General features: G+C 38.8%; 2 protein-coding genes across 4 annotated transcripts in view; one reads left to right on the top strand and one right to left on the bottom strand.

Moving 5' to 3' along the window:
* LOC113679902 (cAMP-dependent protein kinase type II regulatory subunit) overlaps positions 1–7,350 on the bottom strand; it is an 18,610-nt gene extending 11,260 nt beyond the window's left edge. Inside the window, exon 1 of one of the 2 annotated variants that reach the window (XM_027196882.2) lies at positions 6,984–7,350. In XM_027196882.2, the coding sequence (XP_027052683.2) occupies positions 6,984–7,335 (352 nt within the window). In that variant the 5' untranslated portion in view covers positions 7,336–7,350. Of the gene's footprint in view, positions 1–522; positions 976–6,983 lie in introns of those variants that run through there. The other variant, XM_027196881.2, reaches the window with a different exon arrangement.
* LOC113679903 (uncharacterized) lies at positions 3,644–17,788 on the top strand. 2 transcript variants are annotated; one of them, XM_027196883.2, is made up of 3 exons: positions 3,644–3,778; positions 11,692–11,797; positions 16,602–17,788. In XM_027196883.2, the coding sequence occupies exons 2-3, from the start codon at positions 11,740–11,742 to the stop codon at positions 17,072–17,074; spliced, it is 531 nt and encodes a 176-aa protein (XP_027052684.2). In that variant the 5' UTR covers positions 3,644–3,778; positions 11,692–11,739; the 3' UTR covers positions 17,075–17,788. The 2 variants fall into 2 exon arrangements, with proteins under 2 accessions (XP_027052684.2, XP_089063209.1); XM_089207083.1 differs by lacking the exon at positions 3,644–3,778 and having other exon boundaries at positions 11,649–11,797.

Below are 17,788 nucleotides of genomic sequence, written 5' to 3'. Positions count from 1 at the left end.
CTACATAGAATTAATATCTTAAAGTTTTCAACACCGCAGGAAACATGTTTGTCTTTTCTTTTAAAAAACTCGAGAAAATAAGAATGTTGAATTGAAAATAACGACATTTTGACAGCAATATTCGCTTAAAAAAAAAAAATATATATATATATATATATATATATATATATTTCTTTCAGCCTGCGTGCTGTGGATAATTCAGTCTTCTAAAATTTGAGCATTTATCTAGGTTCAGTGTACTTGGCATACAAAACCATCGTTGTTTTTGTAAGCCTTTATCTTGATAAAGACAAGGGGCAATTTTGAGTGCAACTCCTGCAAAATCAACTGGTTGCCTGACCAAAAGAGGATTTCAAACTGACCAAAAAAATTAACCACGAAACCAGAAGGCCTTGTGATTTCAAAATCTGTCATAGAGCTAGATTTCGGTAATGCAATAACGTAAGTAAACTAAAAGCCTAGATGCTAGAGCAAATATTAGAACAGTTTTGTTTTGCGGTGAAGAAAAAACAGACATATTACCTGGTGATGATGTAAGTTCGTCGTTATAAGGTGTGGGAGGAGGTGGCTGAGAATTCCGATTCTTCTTTCCCCACGAAAACACTTTTTTCATTCGTTTCCAGCTACTACTGTAAGCCATAATTGACACTCAACTAGCGCATGCAACCAGCGATCGATCGAAAATCTCCAAACTTGGCGAGAAAGCGGACGATTTTTTTTCTATTTCTTCCCAAAATAGCGGAAGATTTTTCCCTTCAATCAGAATTCACCCCGAAGCGTTCGAATGATTGTTACTTTGGCTGTAGCTTGGGAGAGGGCAAATCCATTTCGATCCTAGGCGACTATTTGCGGTTTTTTTGGATCTTCTATTGTCGCCGTTCAGCTGCCAGTGTCCTAATTATCATTGAAATAAATGCAAGGATGACGATCTGTGAGTTTAGTCAGATGTGACTAGATACTAATAGCTAGATATGCAGATTAAACGAGTTTTATCCACCACGTCACTATTAGGCCTTGGCAGAGATACGAGCTAATGATAGGTTCCAAGCCCTCAAGCCCTTGAACAGAAAAAATATAAACACTGTATCTATAAATTGTCTTAATTTTTTTTAACCGCGGGGCAACTCAAAATAGAACCTCAATTTTTTTTCGAAAAGCAAGAGAAAAATTTTTACTAAAGTTCTAACCCCGATCGTATGTGAAGAAGTAAAAGCAAAAACGAACTAACAAACATATCGGAAAACAGACTGCATTGAAACGAGTCTAGGGTGACATAAGAAATTACTTAATCCGAAGAAAAATGCCGCCCCAGTTTTCAGAATCGGAGCAGCTACAATTTTCATTCCATTCCTTTATTTTTCCTCCCTTTACTCCTTCCAGTTTTTTTTTTGTTTTTTTCTTTTGAAGACCGGGGCAAAAATTTATCTTCCTTTGAACGGTTTCGGAGACTTAGAAAGTTGGGAATTTTTGCTCCTATGTTAACCGTTTCGAAAATTTTCGAATCTTGTTTTATTTTATATTCACAAATCCCTCACATGCCAGGCTGAACATTGCAAATAGAATTTATCAAGGTGCTTTTGCTCATTTTCACCGAAAAATGGAGCGATTTACGCCGGTTTTAAAAAGTCTTAATTGAAAAAACGCTTCGCGTCATCTTGTGCAAAGTATTATTTTATTTCATATGCGCATATTTACAATTATGACCTTAAAAATTTATCTTGAAATTTAATTCACACGTATTAAATTGTGGTTTACCTAGCATACAATGATTTAATTGGGATTTCGTTCTTCAATAGGTTTGCTGACTTATTAAATTCTGTTAAAAGGGTACATAAAATCTTCCTCCATGATTAAAATCCAATTCAAAATGTATGCTAATACCTTTCTGTCCGCATAATCCCTTAGATAAAAAAATTCAAAAAGTATTTCCGAAGCGCTTTTATAACAATTTGTTCCCGTTCTGTTAAAACTACGCGCCGTTATATTTGCAACAATTCAAGTTTGCAAGCTTTGACAAAAAATTATATTAACACAGAAAAAGGCTGATTTCAAGAACCGTTGAAATATTTCACTTTTTCCTTGGCAACTCTTTTATTCAAGCTGTTTAAGACTTTTATGCGACATATTTACTTTTAGCGGCTCATCTAAAGATTCTTTGGGTCATTTGATGGCACTAAAATATTCAAATATTACAGGTGTGTATTATAGGCAGAACTGTCAAGTTATAAATACGTACCTAAATGTGAATTTAAAAAAAGAACTTAAATAATTTATCATTTTTTAAGTGATTAGATTGTCCTCGGCAATTATAATTGTGAGGTTTCCGCTCTTCCTAAATAATTAATATGTCACTTGAATCAATGTTTTCAGTAAACATGTTACAACTATCCTGCTAAAGGAGTCACTTGCTTCGGTATCGAGCACCAAATTTTTTCAAGGAAGGTGGACGAAAGAGGCACACAAAATAAGCTATTTGCAAGTAAAATACGAGCATTTTTTCCTTGTGCCAGTCAAATAATCCGACATTACATTACTCTTGCTTCATTTTGCTGATTGGTTTGGTCTCCGCCAATAACATTAAGGCGTTTTTCGATTGCACAACGGCCAATCGAAAAAATAGAAAATAACATCAAGAGCCACTGAGAACTCAAAGCGCGGGAAAGCGCGAGCGACCCAGTCGTGACTGGTTTTAGTTTGCATCTGATTGGTTAAGAGGGTGGCGCAAATTTTCTGGACCAATCACAGAGCGAAGAAAGGCAAAACCATAGCAGTCCCGGATTACTTTAAACATTCAATTATGAAATGCTCAAGAGATCCGAACCAATCGCGGCATGGGTGTTATGTTCTCCCGCGCTCGAGGTTGTATACATGCACGATACTTTCTTACTGGCTCCTAATGATTTGCCCTTGGTTCTGACTGGCTATGGTAATTGTTTGGTTTGGTTTCGCGACACTCGTGAAAAACTTACTTTTCGAAACATGATTCATGTAAAAATTCTCAGTGTAATCACTTTACATAACTCAAAGCCCACTCTTTTTTAACCCATTTTTCTGTTTTGTTGGTCAGCAGGAAATTTATAGTTTCAAAGTGGGCAAAATTGTGTCTTAGTCTTAGTTGAAATTATGCTCGATGGTGTTCATTAGAGACCTGGTAAGGAGCCACTGCGGAGGTACTAGGGACAACAATGACAGTTTTGATCTGAGGCCCACTCTACTTTTGCATGAAATGGAGGCTTAATATAACAGTAATGTTCGCGGGCTCAGTACCCTAATTTAGGCTGCCTTGAGAAGTATCATAATTTTCCCGTTCAGTTTTACTGCTCTTAAAGATGATCATAAATCTTTTTCGGAAGTAAATACTCATGACAAAAGTAAAGGATAGTCTCTTTTTTATATTACGAGAACGAAAGGTTCAGGTCCTCATTTAGGAGATGTTTATTAGCTACTCCGTTTATATTTTCCCAAAACATTTCAGTGATTGAATCAAAATTCCCTGTGAGTGTTTTTTTAATTTTATTCAAGTGCTAAGCAGCAGTAAAGATCTGTAGACGCCGGCGGAATCAGCTAAAAGTCTTATCGCAAGGAATTAAGAGCAAAATGTCAGTTGAACAAAAACCGCAACTCTATTACAACCCAAATGGCGACGACAAGTCCAGCGTTATAATGTTTAATACTCGATTTGTTGTCTCACGGGAGATTTTTGCATGTTTGAGTCTCTCTACGCCGGTCTTTACCAGACAGGATACGTTCTTTGAACACAAAGCATCGCAATGAAATGGTAAGAACATGATTTTTCTGAGTTCAATCAAAAACTTACGGTATTTAAAGATTCACCATTTATTGGTTTGACAATTTTCATTTACATAATTGTACAGAACAGCCGTGATATCGCACGAAATGCCAGTCCGTTTTAATCCTTGTTTTGCACGCGCGTCATGAAAATCTGAGAATGCATTTGTATCGAGTTAAATTCTAAGTGTTTTGTCAAAAATGGGTTAGTTTGAGTCGCTTCTTACCCATAAAATATCAAAACAATAGCATACTGTTTCAGATAACAGAGTTTGAAATCGCAATCTGCTTTTCGTCTCAAAGCCATTTGCGCGCTTTTTGTTGGTGAAATTATAGGGATTTTAGAAAAGAAGAAATGTCTACTACTGCATTTTAAACCGAATGATGTGAACTACAGTTTTTGTGAGAAGCTCAGAGTTAACCAAATGTTCGTGATGTTTACTTGAACAAAATATTTCGTAATGAATTTGTGGCCATTTTAAGTGAAATAGTCATCAGAATATCAAGTTGTATGAATATGTAGTCGCATAAATCCTGAAAAATATACTGGATGAAATGTCTCAATCACTGAGGTCCGTCAAGCTAGGAAGATATTTTCTCTTGGGTTTAATCAATAAGCAAGAAACACTCTTAAGCCGATAATAAAATAATATCGAAGCACCACAATCAGACAGGAAGAAGGTGGATTTTCCATAAGCTTAAAAAAAGCAAAGGAGTCCTTTTTTAAGGCGCCTTCGCTATCGGTTTTCTCATTATTTCTTCTTGGTTCAACATTTTTTCTGATCTGTTTTGCTCATGGAACCATGACGCTGATATCATTGTGACTCGGTAGTTTTGAAAACTTGATTTTGTAGCCTGAGGCTAGTAAAAATGTCTTTCCCAGTTGATAATATTTTGATAAAAAATTTTTTTTTTGTATTTTTAAAAACCAAGCTTTCTGATTCTGGAATGAAAGGAACCAAGAACGCCTACAGAAAATGACAAGGCAAGGATGGCTTTCTGTGCATGTTTGAGAAGTAATCGCCGAGGAGGTTGAAAAGCGAGCACGATTTTATGTCATTAAGAACATTGACAGATTGAGGTGTCTTATATTGAGTGTCGTAAAACCAAAAACCAAAGTAATTACAACGGCCAATCAGAGCCGAGGAAACTGTCACAAAAAGCCAATGAGCATTCAAAGGGTCCAAGCGCGGGAAAACGCGTACGACCAAGTCGCAATTCATAGTAGCTCTACATCTGATTGGTGAGGAGAATGACACAAGCCATTCAGGGCCAATGAAATTATGAATAATAAAAAAATTAAAGAGATCCCGAATAGATTTCGCTCTACAATCATATTATCTTAAGGGCGTGGTTGCGTGGTCAGGTTAACTTCGCTCCATTCAATGAAATATTTCCTAGGTAATCACGCGTCGATAACGTTATGTCGCCGGATACTGCCACAAAGCTTTGTGCATAAAAAATATTGTAATGGTTAACATTACTATGCCAACATTAGAACTTTTTTGTCTCAGCGTAAGCCTTAGCTTACTTGGTCTGCGTCTTAGTTTTAATTTTAAATACCTCTCAAATCTTTATAACGATGTACCACTCTGTACTCCAAAACCTCGACCTATCTCAGACGTGCCTCAGTCGTGCCTTGAGATCTATGAAAGCTAAATTACTAGAGGTGCAAGGCATCGGATTGCCTTGGAACTCGCTCTATGATTAGTCGCTTCTTCTGCTGCTGCTTGAGACTCCGATAATCTAGTTCCAGTCCGTAAATCATAAGCGTCGAGGTCACCGCCGGATTCAAACGAAAATGTGACCGTTCTGATTCTCCCTACTTGGATTCCGTCAAGCTTATTGTTCCGCTTGCTGTTCCGATTTTTTATTTTCACCGGTGAAAACTGATCCTACAGACTATGCTTCGATGCTGTTGGTGAAAGAAACCAGATTTCTCTCTCCGACCTGGTTGTGCTTGGTTTGAATTTTGAAACGCTTATTTTCGTTTTAGCTTAAGCTTTACATCAGCATTGATGTCGAACGTTAGCAAAATTTATCTCTTAAATTCAGCTGGAGTGATACGATTTGATTACTTCTCTGTCTTCTTCTACATTTGGGTCAAAAAAAAACTTTAATATCCAATTGTAGTTCCTTTGGAAACCTCACTGGCTTACTTCAGGTTATTAAATACAAAGCGTATTCTCGCAGTTTTTAGACTATAATGAAGAAGCCAAACCCTTTCGGAACTTACCCGACGTTCAGGGTAAGTAAAAAAAACAAAAACATTAAAACTATGTTTTTTCCGCCTATTGGTAAATTTCAGTTCTTTATGATCATTTGACGATCTTCTTGGCTGTCGTTCGCTTTTCAGGTATTCAATTATCTCTTCATAGCAATCTTTGTTGTGGTAAACAACAAAGAAATTGCGGTTCTCGTGGGATTGTTTTTTCAATAAAAACAGCTGGGTTTCTGGAATTCTCTTGGAACTATTCTACAAAATAGTTTATTGGATGGCCGTAAACGTATGTTTTGACGTAACTTGAGGCCATGAGCTCGAGGGAATTTTTACATAAACATGGCTGTCTTCCATTTTAAACTAAGAGAATGGGTTCTATGCTTTTACTTTTATTTCTAATTCATACTGATAACGTGCATCGAAACTGTCACTTTTGTTGGGTAAATTATGAGGATATTTATAATTAGCTGAGATTATCACTGATTAAGCGTGGTAAATCGTACTCAGAGATATGAGGCCACAGCCATACAGAATGATATCGTGCTTGTTTCAACCGCAGCGAAGAAGTTTAAGATGACACAACTAAACGAAAATGATATCAAAAACAAACCGAACGCGTCGTTGGAAATAAAAAATATCGCCCGTGCATAATTATTGAAATGAATAGGATTTGTGACTTCCAAATCGACTGCACGTACAGGCCTCCTTTTAGCCTTCGTTTGGTTTCGTCGCAGTGAAATTAATGATCCTTCAAAACAAATTTTAAGTCTTATCGAGATACAGCGCGTAGGGATGACGCTACTCACTGCATAATTTCTCACCAGCGAGATCTTTTACAACAACCTCTCTAAACAGTGTAAAATATATACACCGCTAATTCTAGACACGAAGTAATACAACGTCGATATCTCAGGGCGGAAAATGTGTTACAGCAGATATATTCAGTGGTAAAATAAATGCCATATTTACTCACCGGCGCCAGGATCAATTTCAGACCATTTAAAGGACGGTTTGTAGCTATTAGCCAAATTCAATCCATTTGATTCAACCGCCATCATTGAGGACATGTGACCGTCATACTTCTCCGATTTCCAGCTAAAAAGTGATGAACCACCGTCATATTTCCGCTGTTTTGGTCCTTCTACGCATGCGTGAGATTCGGCCAGTATGAACCTTGCCCTTGTAACTTTGCACCGGCAGCTGTAGCCAGCCTTCAGACGTTTGTTGTTGTTTTCGTCATACTTCTCCGATTTCCAGCTAAAAACTGATGAGTCACTGGGGCAATTTATATAATATATTTCCGCTGTTTTGGTCCTTCTACGCATGCGTGAGATTCGGCGGTTATAAACCTTACTCTTGTAACTTAGCACCAGCAGCTGTAGCCGGCCTTCAGACGTTTGTTATTGTTTGCTAGGCTCAACTGAATCGAGAGCTTCCGTTCCATTTCATTGAATACTAATAAATGAGTTGGTTTTCATAGCTTAGTTTTATGCCGATCAGTCTATATGATAGCAACAAAAGTCAACTGCGGATATTGATATTGATATAAGTGTCTGTGAACTATCCTATTTTTTATGAAAATAATAGTTATCCTTGCTTGTTTGTCTCACGATTTAGTCAATTCGAATGGAAATCACGACTTTTCTACTGTACAGTGGTAGTCTTCCTTGAGCAAGGATTTTGACTGGGTATAGCTCACACTTCTCTCCGGCCCCATCGGTATATGTATCTCTTTACACTAAACGAGTTAGAGATCCATTCTGGAATTTACAAAACTAGTTTTTGAGTAAGTTACAAAATCCGGCCGAGCGGAAAAAAGAGGTTCTGTAACTTACAGTAAGGACCTAGTAATAATATTTATCATATCAGGGCAAGAGAATATCAGCGATTGATATTCTCTTAATCAGGGTAAGTATCTGAATTCAAATAGGGGTAAAATATTGCTATTCAAACAGACTTTTGAAATTAGCTTGCCGTGCAGTGAAATACAGCCCGCCAAACTGACAATTATGACGCTCCTACTATCTGTCAGTCACAGGGTACTTTGCCAATTGTTGATATTAAAGCAGATGGTGAATATCTTAATCTTTCGAAAAGTAAAACGATTTCAATCATTTTTACTATCGAAGTTATTTATTTTCCTTTTTTTTCCTAAATCAAGTCAAAATTGTCGATCTAAGAAAAAAATTAGCTGAAAATTTTACATGAAAAAAATGGTTATTTCTCCTGACCTTAAAGTTTGATTCAGAGGTGATACGGTTAAGAGAAATTTGATGCTAGTCACTCTTAGAGGTTAAAGGGTTACGCGCGTAGATTCTCCTTTTCGACGCCTCAGGAAATGTATAGAGAACAGTATGGAGAATATGCATTTTGATATTAGGATGTAAATACCAGAACGTGTTCGCACGCAGAACTAGTTTGATTATTTCATGCTGGAACGCTTCCTGTTACATTCTTCGTATCTACTTAAGCTGTGGCGAAATATCAACTAACTTGATAAATAATCAGACACAAGATACAAAAGAGAAGTCAATTTTGAGCATAGAAACTACGTACATTGAAAATTATTAAAAACAAAATGCCGAAGCCGAAGTTCGTACACGCGTAGGGTGGTCGACTCAATTTCCGAGCTTTCGCGGTTTGTTTACATTAAAAGTCACGTGACACCACACGTGAAAAAGTGAATTCCGAATCTGTCAGAAAATTGATTATTTTATATTTACTTTTGACTGCAATGAGTAACTAATGAAGGCCTTCCATACAAAATATGTTTGTGTTACAGACATTACTTTGTGTTACGACCATCACTTTCTAATTGGACTTCGTCTGGATTTGGTTTGTTTCGTTTTTAATATCTAACATTGTTTAGCGCCCAAAAAGCATCTAGGCTATCTCTTATGTAAACCGGACCTGCGCTTAAGGAAAACATTATCAGTTACAGCCGATAATTGCACCTTTTATCTGGTTATCAGCAAGTAATTTCCTCGTTTATCAAGTATCCGAATTCCAAACTTGAAAAGGAAAGCGATATACCAAGTGATACTCGCTGGAACTCCAAGTTCATGATAACTGAGGGTATTTTGAATCAATCACGCCACGCAAACTGTCTGATAAACTCGTACTTGAAATCATGGTATCTCTATAGCCAATGGAAAGAAAGGAGAGAAATTATACCTAGAAAAATTTTCACATCTCGTGGGCGTTCGTGGAAGTTTTACTTTTTCCTTCCGTTTATATGATCATGATGACATAACTTAGCACTTTACACCGCAAAAATGAAATTAGGCGGTAGAGAGAGCCATTCGGTCAAAAACAGGCGAGATAATTTGACAGGGCTGAAAAATTGCCTGAAGGCTTAGCAATCGCTGTCAACAGACTGAAATAATTACCTCTTAAATTAGCACCTTTTACAAAAAAGTGATTTCTCTTTGTTTGACAGCCGACTTCATTCTAAACGAAAGTTTCCGGTGGAGACTGTTGTCATGGTGATCCGTGCTCGTACGACATCCATGCTCTTCTTCTTCTTCTTCCAGTTTTCCTTCATTTTAATTTGTTCTTCGTTTTCTTTCTTGTTCGTAAAGGGGAAATATGCGAGTGCAGTTTAGGAGCAGGAATTCTACCATTTAGTATTCTTTCTCTAACGAGGCAACGGAGTTCCCACCTCCCCCCCCCCTTGAAAAATGTAAAGTTTACATACCCTAAGGGGGGGGGGGATTTAGTCATTTGTATGTTTTACGCTTTATTTTTACCTATCTTTCTGAGAGGGTGGCAAAGGGTTCTTGCGTGACGCGTGATGGCCCCAAAATTTGCAAGGTGACGCGGGATTGAACCCAAATTATCCGCATGACGCGGGACCGGACATCACAACTTGATGCGTGATTTTCTATTTTACAAGTACGTGGCGTGTGATTTACAAGACTTACTTATTAGATTTCCGTGATAATGAACGCTCTTTGAGCAAGAGGAAACCAATCATTCAAAGTAAATAGGGTCATAACAAAGATCGATAAACCGTGGCAGCCGTCACACTGTTTTCTGTTCTTTTCCGTCCTTGGCTGACCTTTGCCTGACCTTTGATGTCTTTGATCTTCCTGGGTCCAAACAATCGTAACACAATGTGCATAAGTTAATGTAGTTAACATTTGCACAAGGACTATGATCTTCAGTGTTCTTTTTGTCGACCGCCTGGTTGTCTAGTTTCAACAAGTAAATCGTCTTTATTTGTATAACAAAAAGCAACATGACAAGTGAAACGCGATTCATTCCAGGATAAAATCGTTGCATGCAATATAATTTTCAATAATACATCCGATAGGTTGAAATTTTACAGTGTTAGTTTAGTGTACCTACTCCTTTTTACATGACGCGTGATTGGTCAAAAAAATTACCCGTAATGCGTGATTTGATAGAGAAATTCAGCGTGATGTGTGATTAAATTAAATTTGCCACCCTTCTCTTACTTACTTATTTTTTTCGTTGTTGTCGAGCGTTTTATTCATGAACCTCGTTGCTCGGAAGATTGGGCGACTACTTCTCACGTCGTCGACAAGAAATAAATTATTACATTACGAGGTGTGGATTCCGTCACAAGTATCAGAAATTAACAGAAGGGTACCCCGTTATTTTAAGTAAGGAGACTGTTAGGAGACGGATAGAAAAATGAATTCATATCTCGAACTCCTCTCTCTCACCACCCATCTTCATTAGGACCTCCTTTTTTCCAGGACATGTGATGAACCTGTGACGACAATACGATCTCTTTAAGGGCCTGTTTATATGGAGGTGGGGGACCCCAGGTAGGTGAGGTAACCCGCCTAGCCGTGGTCGAAAAATAAAACGCGTTTACTTACAATCTTACAACCCCGGGGTGCTGGGGTGAGGTTTCTTCAGGTTGTTGTTGCGCTTGCAATTAAGGAGTTTGAGCAGAGGCGTCCCAAGCTCACATCTCGAAAAAGACGAAAGATTAATTCTCGGACACACATATATTTATTCATGAAAGCGTCACGCGTTGTGTTACGCGGTGTTTGGTTTCGCGAGAAACCGTTGACCTAATACGTTATACGGAATAGTTTGGAAAACCAAATATGGTCGATTTACGACGCTAAATATTCCGAAATGTGAACATTTTACACTCCTTCTTTGTCCGTTGCGGTTTCTGGTGATTTCTGCCATGAGACGGTTGGGAAATGTACAGAGTTTTAAAACATATATGTTTCGCTTTTGAGCTTTTTGCCATGAACCGCGACCTCGGCTAGGCGGGTCCCCCCCACCTTAACACGTCTACATGGCAAATTGTCACCCCAGCTGACAGTGTTACCCTCCTTGGCAGACCGGGCAACCCGCCTAGGCGGTTCACCCCACCTATCATGTAAACGCGATCGAAATAAAACAAGAAATTATATGGACAGGCGGATTACCCCACCTAGGCGGGTTACCTCACCTACCTGGGGTCCCCCACATTCATGTAAACAGGCCCTAAAGACGAAGGGAGCAGAGACACAGGTGCGGCGCTTACTTGACAGGGGAGGACTTGACCTAGTTAAAGGCGCCGGAAACCAGACTGACCGAAATCCAATATGCCTCTCTTATGTTCAACATCTACTAAATGGGGTCACAAAATACCATTGTTCTGTTGTCATTTAAAACTGGTCGTTGACGGTTGACAATTTAATACAATTTAGGTAAGAGGCCTGCAGTAACCAACAGCGCTTACGCTGGACAAGAAGGAGATGAACGCATCAAAGCTTGTTTACATCGCAGTGTTCTTGCTTCTGGCTGCAAAATTTGGTAAGTATGTTTTCTATCACGCTGTGTTCACCCTATTAAACACATGGCAGTCTTGTCCCGATTTGGTGTATTCGAGCGTTGCTTATATGATAAAACCTGTAAGCGTAATACTTCGTCTCTCTGCGACAGAGCTGTCCGTAGCGAAAACATTCGTTTCAGCACACAGAGAAGACTTTATAGCGGTAAAGAAATTCTCGGGTTTTCAAAGAATCGCGACAAGACGGTATGAGAAACTTTTGAAGAAACGCGGACGCCATGAAGCGTGAATCGGCAGGGACGATAATACGTAAAAAATAAATATGCGTAGGTTATTACAAAATGTTGACCTCTACTCATAAATATAATTAATTTGTGGCGTCTTAAAGTGGCCGTTTCGCAGTTTCAACCAGTAAAACTGATGCATTTTTAAACAGAACAGGAGTTAAGCGAACCTGCTTTCTTCCTTTCGTGATGTCGTGTACAGTTATCTGTTCTGTAATCTGGGTGCAGTTACAAGCTGAATTCACTGAAGTCTTACTTGTAATACCACAGTCGCCACTTGTTTATCCTCAGTCATATGAGTAGATTAAAGTGTTTCTTTTTGACCAATTCCAGAAATTTCTTGATCGATAGTGGTCCACATTACTCACTAGGGGGTTTAAAAGTTATCTGATAAGATATTTTGATATAGCGAAATAAAAATTCACTGATCGGATAGTGCCACTACTCTCAATTCATTCTCTCAGTAAGCTTTGAGTGTGACTCTTGGAAGAAATATTTTTGTGGTTAGAACTGCGAAACGATCACCCACGCTTCTCTGTTGAAACAATTAGTGTGTTTTAATTTATCACTTGGAGCTTCAAAAGTGTCAAAAAGTGTCGACCACAAACCGCATTCGAGTCATGTTTCCTCTGATTGACGAACTCACTACCCGATAGGCCGTTTAATAAATCGATCATCGGATCGTTGATGTACGTTGTTTTGCCGCTGATGCCTATCGATATCACCGCGCGGAAAAAATTTGTCATTTGAAGATAGGTGTTTGGAAGCGTAGGCAGCGAAAAATCTTGAGTTCGTGTTGGGTCGAGCTCCGAACAGATTAGATGCAATGTCTACTAAGCGCGTTGGTTAACGGGTTCATAAGTCCCAGTGTGACAAGTGCCCTGCATAGTACTATCAGGAGTGTGATCAGTATGCTAATTATTTCCAAGAGAGGCACTTTGTACTTACATTCGTGCTCTGATGTCAAAATTCAAGGTACAGGCACGTTGAACCAAAAACATTTAGTGAGAGTCATTAATTTAGTACGGATAACAGGTGATAAATTGAAATCGACATCCGCGAAAAGATGTTCCATTTACTTAAGTTTGAGGTACCGTAAACAATCTGTCAATGACGACATTACTGGTCATGTGTCCGGATAACTGTCGAAGCGCGAGATAAATCCTTGGCTGCAATTCCATCCAGGAGCTTTATGCAATTCACAGTCACGCTATGAAAACTTCGAGGATTTTCTCTGGAACTGATAGCCAAGCATCATTCACGTGGTTAGGGTTTTACCGCCCAAAAGTCTGACAGTCCCAAATCAGCTATCTCGTTATCGTACGTCTGCGCGCCTTCGCGAAATGGCTTTGCGTGTACTTACAAAATGTGTAAAACTCTTATAAATTAATCTCTCGCGTAAATCACTTCTCGCTAATTGCATAACGAGCATAATATGTTCCAGTTGACCCGGGAAAGTCGTCCAAAAAAAATTCCAAAAACATAATAAAAAAAGGAAAAGGAAAAACAAAGATTAACATTCCTTTAGGGAATTTCGGTGTTGATAACGAGTTAGCCACGTGGAGGAACTTACTTCGCGCGTAACTCTCGCGCGCAATTATGAGAAAATATCGCAAACTCTTAAGCATGTGTTTTCGTTTCGTGCTGAAAGAAAAGGTAAAAATTAAGTTTTGAATTCGGATTAGGCTCTTTTTAAATATCCGTGCCGATCGTGTAGTTTACAGAGTGAAATTTTGAACACATTTTGACCTTCCTACCCCAAACGCCTTGCTTCTGAAAGATTAACGAGGATGTTATCAAATCCTGCTTTAAGGAGCCCCCATGGATTCCCAATCCCTGTCTTTTCTTTATCAAAATCCTATGGAGTCTCATGATGTTTTCTGGCTTCATTATAACCTTTTTACCACAAGGGGTGATCAGTTTTAAACTTTCTCAACAATTTTAATATACCATCTTTGATGTAACACTAAATTCTCTGTGACAACTCACAGAGAAATGCCTCTTCATCATTTGGGAGAATTGACTTTCAGCTCTTAGGAGTGAGAAGGTTAAACCCTCTTAAGGTATCATTATAATCCTTAAGTGACCCAAGGTGGAGAATTACTGAGCTGTAAGATCTTGTAATGTAAGAAGTTAGCTTCCTTGAGGATTAAATCTTGGGAATGTGGACGAAAAAGTTTCGCCGGAAAAAAGGCTCCTATTTGTTTAGGCTTGGAGCAGAAATCTTCATCGTGGATTCTGGAGAGAAATTTAAATGGTAGAAACAATCTCTATTAGCGCTTCTTGATAATCCTGTTTTCCTTTTCTTATTTTCAGTCGGGCAGTTAGAAATGCGCTTTGAATTTAATATCGAAGTCTTCATTTTTTTCTTTGATTGATTTCTTCCGTGAGGCAAATCACAAACATGATTAAAGGCCATTTTTTGGAAGCCTGATGATCTTTTCCATAAAAAACACCCGTGCATTTGTAGGAATGTGCATACCGATGGCTAATTTGGTGAATTTTCGACAATTTTGGGAGTAAAATATCATGAAAGATTTTTTGCAATTATTTAAAATTTTATCATATGATATATGACTCTACAAAAAATCTGAGAAAAAAAATATGGCGCAAGGTGTCTTGGAAAATTGTGGAATTTCATAGAATTAATGGTTGTGTCCAAAAGGTAATTTTGGAGAAAAAGGTCTCCAAATCTGAGCCAATTTAATGTTACTCAGAATGGTTTGGCGCATGTACAAAGATAACAGTAATAAAGTTTCTTAGCGCAGTCCGCCTAGTAATACTTTATTTCGACAATTTCATCCTCAAAAAATAAACAAAAAATAAGGTTGAGATCCAATACCTTCTCGTCTCGGACCGTGCCGGAATACACTGCGCTGTTAATTTTCCTCATCATGTGTGGTTTTGGTTTTCTAATTTTCACATTAAAAGAAAAAATCTTCTCCGAGATAATGCTGTAGCAGTGTCATGACACGATGTAGCTACACTAATCAAACTTCGAAAAGCGGCAATATCTTTGACAAAATTCGTCAGAGAATCCATGTTTACTTTCTTTTCTTCGGTCTCCATCTTATGTAAGCCGTTGATACACGGCTGCAGCTGTGAAACGCGAAAGAGCGCGATATCGCCATATTCGTCTTGCAATTTTTTCCGCGAAGCCACTTAGAACATGAGACCATACAGATTTGCATCATCCTGGGCAACGACACCTATCATACATTATTGAAATAATCTTGCATCAGCGAGAGATAGAAAAGCAAAACGAAAGTAGTGCTCGCAGTGAATTTTCTAGGCTGTCTCTTTCTTGAAGAAATTGGCGTCGCTTGGCTTAGAAGTGAAGAGAAGGGATGTGCATCATCAAGAACGTGGTAAGGGCATTTGAAAGTCACAACTTACAATCGATTAAAAGTGGCGCGACAACATAGAATTCATGATTAAGCACTTGCTTAGGGTTGTGACGCGTTCCGAAAATTAGAAATATCATCGAAAATTTTTAGAATGAAAAGGCTAACGAGAACATATTTGTGTTTTCGTTTCCGGGAAAATATACGCAGTCAGCTGTTGGGCATGTTCAAAATTGTCACGCAATCGCGTGAATGTCACATAAATCCTTCTTTCAAGAGGCGTTAGGTTACGAAATTTAAAATTGTCACGCAATCACGTGAATGTCACATAAGTCTTCCATTCACGGGACGTTAATTGGGTGACCGCTTGATACAGGAGCCACAGAATAGGAAAATATATGGATAAAAACAAAAAAGACACACAAACCATCGTCTGTCATCTACCTTGTACCGTCTATCGTCTTTCATTTACCGCCTATCGTCTACGTTTTAGTACATGCATTACCCGAGTTCCATCCATGGTCAAAAAAGCGCTTTGTATTTCTCTGTATTTCTTTACCGAATGCTTACTTGTGAAATAGATGTGTAAGAAATGTCATCTAATAGAAATATCGGGTAAACCACAAACACCAATAGACCAGGACCGTATCTGTACAGAACTTCTATCGCATGTATTTCGAAAACGGCACATTTCCCAATCGTCAAATTTTGCAAATAGGCTACTTCAACAATAATCTTTAATTTGTGAGAAAATGAGAGCATTCCGAAAAGGCCGAGTTGGCCTAGGTGGGGGTGAGGGGGTGGGGGGGGGGGAGATTGTGGAAGGTGTCACCACCAGATTTACCTGATCCCCCTAAGGCTTTGTAGTATCCCAATGACCCCCCCCCTCCCCTGAATTATCCATATTCCCCCTTTACACTCTGTAGGCGACAGCTAATCCCCCTCCTTTCCCTCCGACCATCATGTGATCTCCCTCATAATCCTCCTATCCCCCACCCCCAGGGGACAAATAAATCAAGGTTTACAATCAGTTGATCTTCGTTCTTTCCACTCGGCGGTAGTGAAACGTTAAGTCTACGTAGGAAGACTCCAGGGATGTAGGTTTTGGAAGGATCTTAGGTATCAGTACAAACTGAAATTTCCCAAATTTGTGGCTCGTGTTTACTTCAATCGTCTCCTTTTCTGCATTCTTTCCTCAGGGCAGTCAATCCATTGTTATTCATGTCATCCTTTTGAATCAGATGTTGCCAATTCATCGAATAACTGTGAGACGCATTCAAGAGTCACAGACTGCTCAGAACATCCTGATTTTGGAGAAAATTATGACTCTTGTTTCACTAAGGTGATTTACAAAAACGGCAAGGCAATTGCTAATATTAAAGACTGCGCTATTTTAAGCGGTTGTGAGGAGCTGGAGCAAATTCTATGCGAGGATAGCGAGGATGGATCGGGAAATCCTTCACCCCAAAATTGTTGGGTTGATTGTTGTCAAGATAACTTTTGTAACACAGATCCCGTCGACAGCCCAGGATACGTTAGACGCAGGCAAGCTGAGAGAACTAAAGATGCATATGTGCGTTCTGGAGGCAATTTTGTTTTGAAGTCAGCGACGTTCGGTCCTACTGTAACAATCACTTTCGTGACTTTTCTTTATGTGTTGATCCTTCGGTGAGGCCTGGTCTGTGTTGAAGTGAAATGTGGATGGAAAGAATGCTACGACAGAGTGTTGACTTCAAAATAGAAGTTTCTTTACTCAGGTTAAAAGTTGTAAACTAAATGGTAATTTCATGAATGAATTCTATAACTTCACGCAGAAAATTACGATTGATGATTCAGTGCGGTGTGCACAGAGATTGTAGGTCACGTGGCCCACACGCGTGGTCACGTGGCTCGCACTAGAGGTCACGTGGCGTCATGTTATATCGACCCGAAGATTTGACCTGAAGAACTGTAGACTTTGTATATTCTCTCAGCTGATATAGCTTTATGCGGAATGATAGAACAGCTTTTGCAACCGTGTATATATGGCGTAAGATCGAACACTAACTTTAGTGTTTTTCAAATTAAATACTTTTATTGGTTTAATTAAAAAGAAGAAGTACGAGTTTATAAGAATTATTGTCATGATCGAGATTACTTTGACGAGCGTTTTCATTAAGTGGATCAACTCGCAATAAGTTTAGGGGCGACGTGACTGCTCTTAGAGGCGAAGTCATTCATCTCGGGGGCAACGTGACTGAGGGGGCCGTGGAAGACATGATTTGTTACATTGAAAAGATCGCGGCGGTTGCAAACTTATGGCATGCACCGATTAAAAAAATGTAGTACGCGAAGTTTATGGCTGTATCATTTTGTAGTATCAAAGTAAATTTTGCGTGAACTCAAA

The sequence above is a fragment of the Pocillopora damicornis genome, chromosome 5 (genome assembly GCF_964200805.1).
Source record: "Pocillopora damicornis chromosome 5, jaPocDami1.2, whole genome shotgun sequence".
NCBI lineage: Eukaryota > Metazoa > Cnidaria > Anthozoa > Scleractinia > Pocilloporidae > Pocillopora > Pocillopora damicornis.
This window is presented reverse-complemented; position numbering and strand designations above follow the sequence as displayed.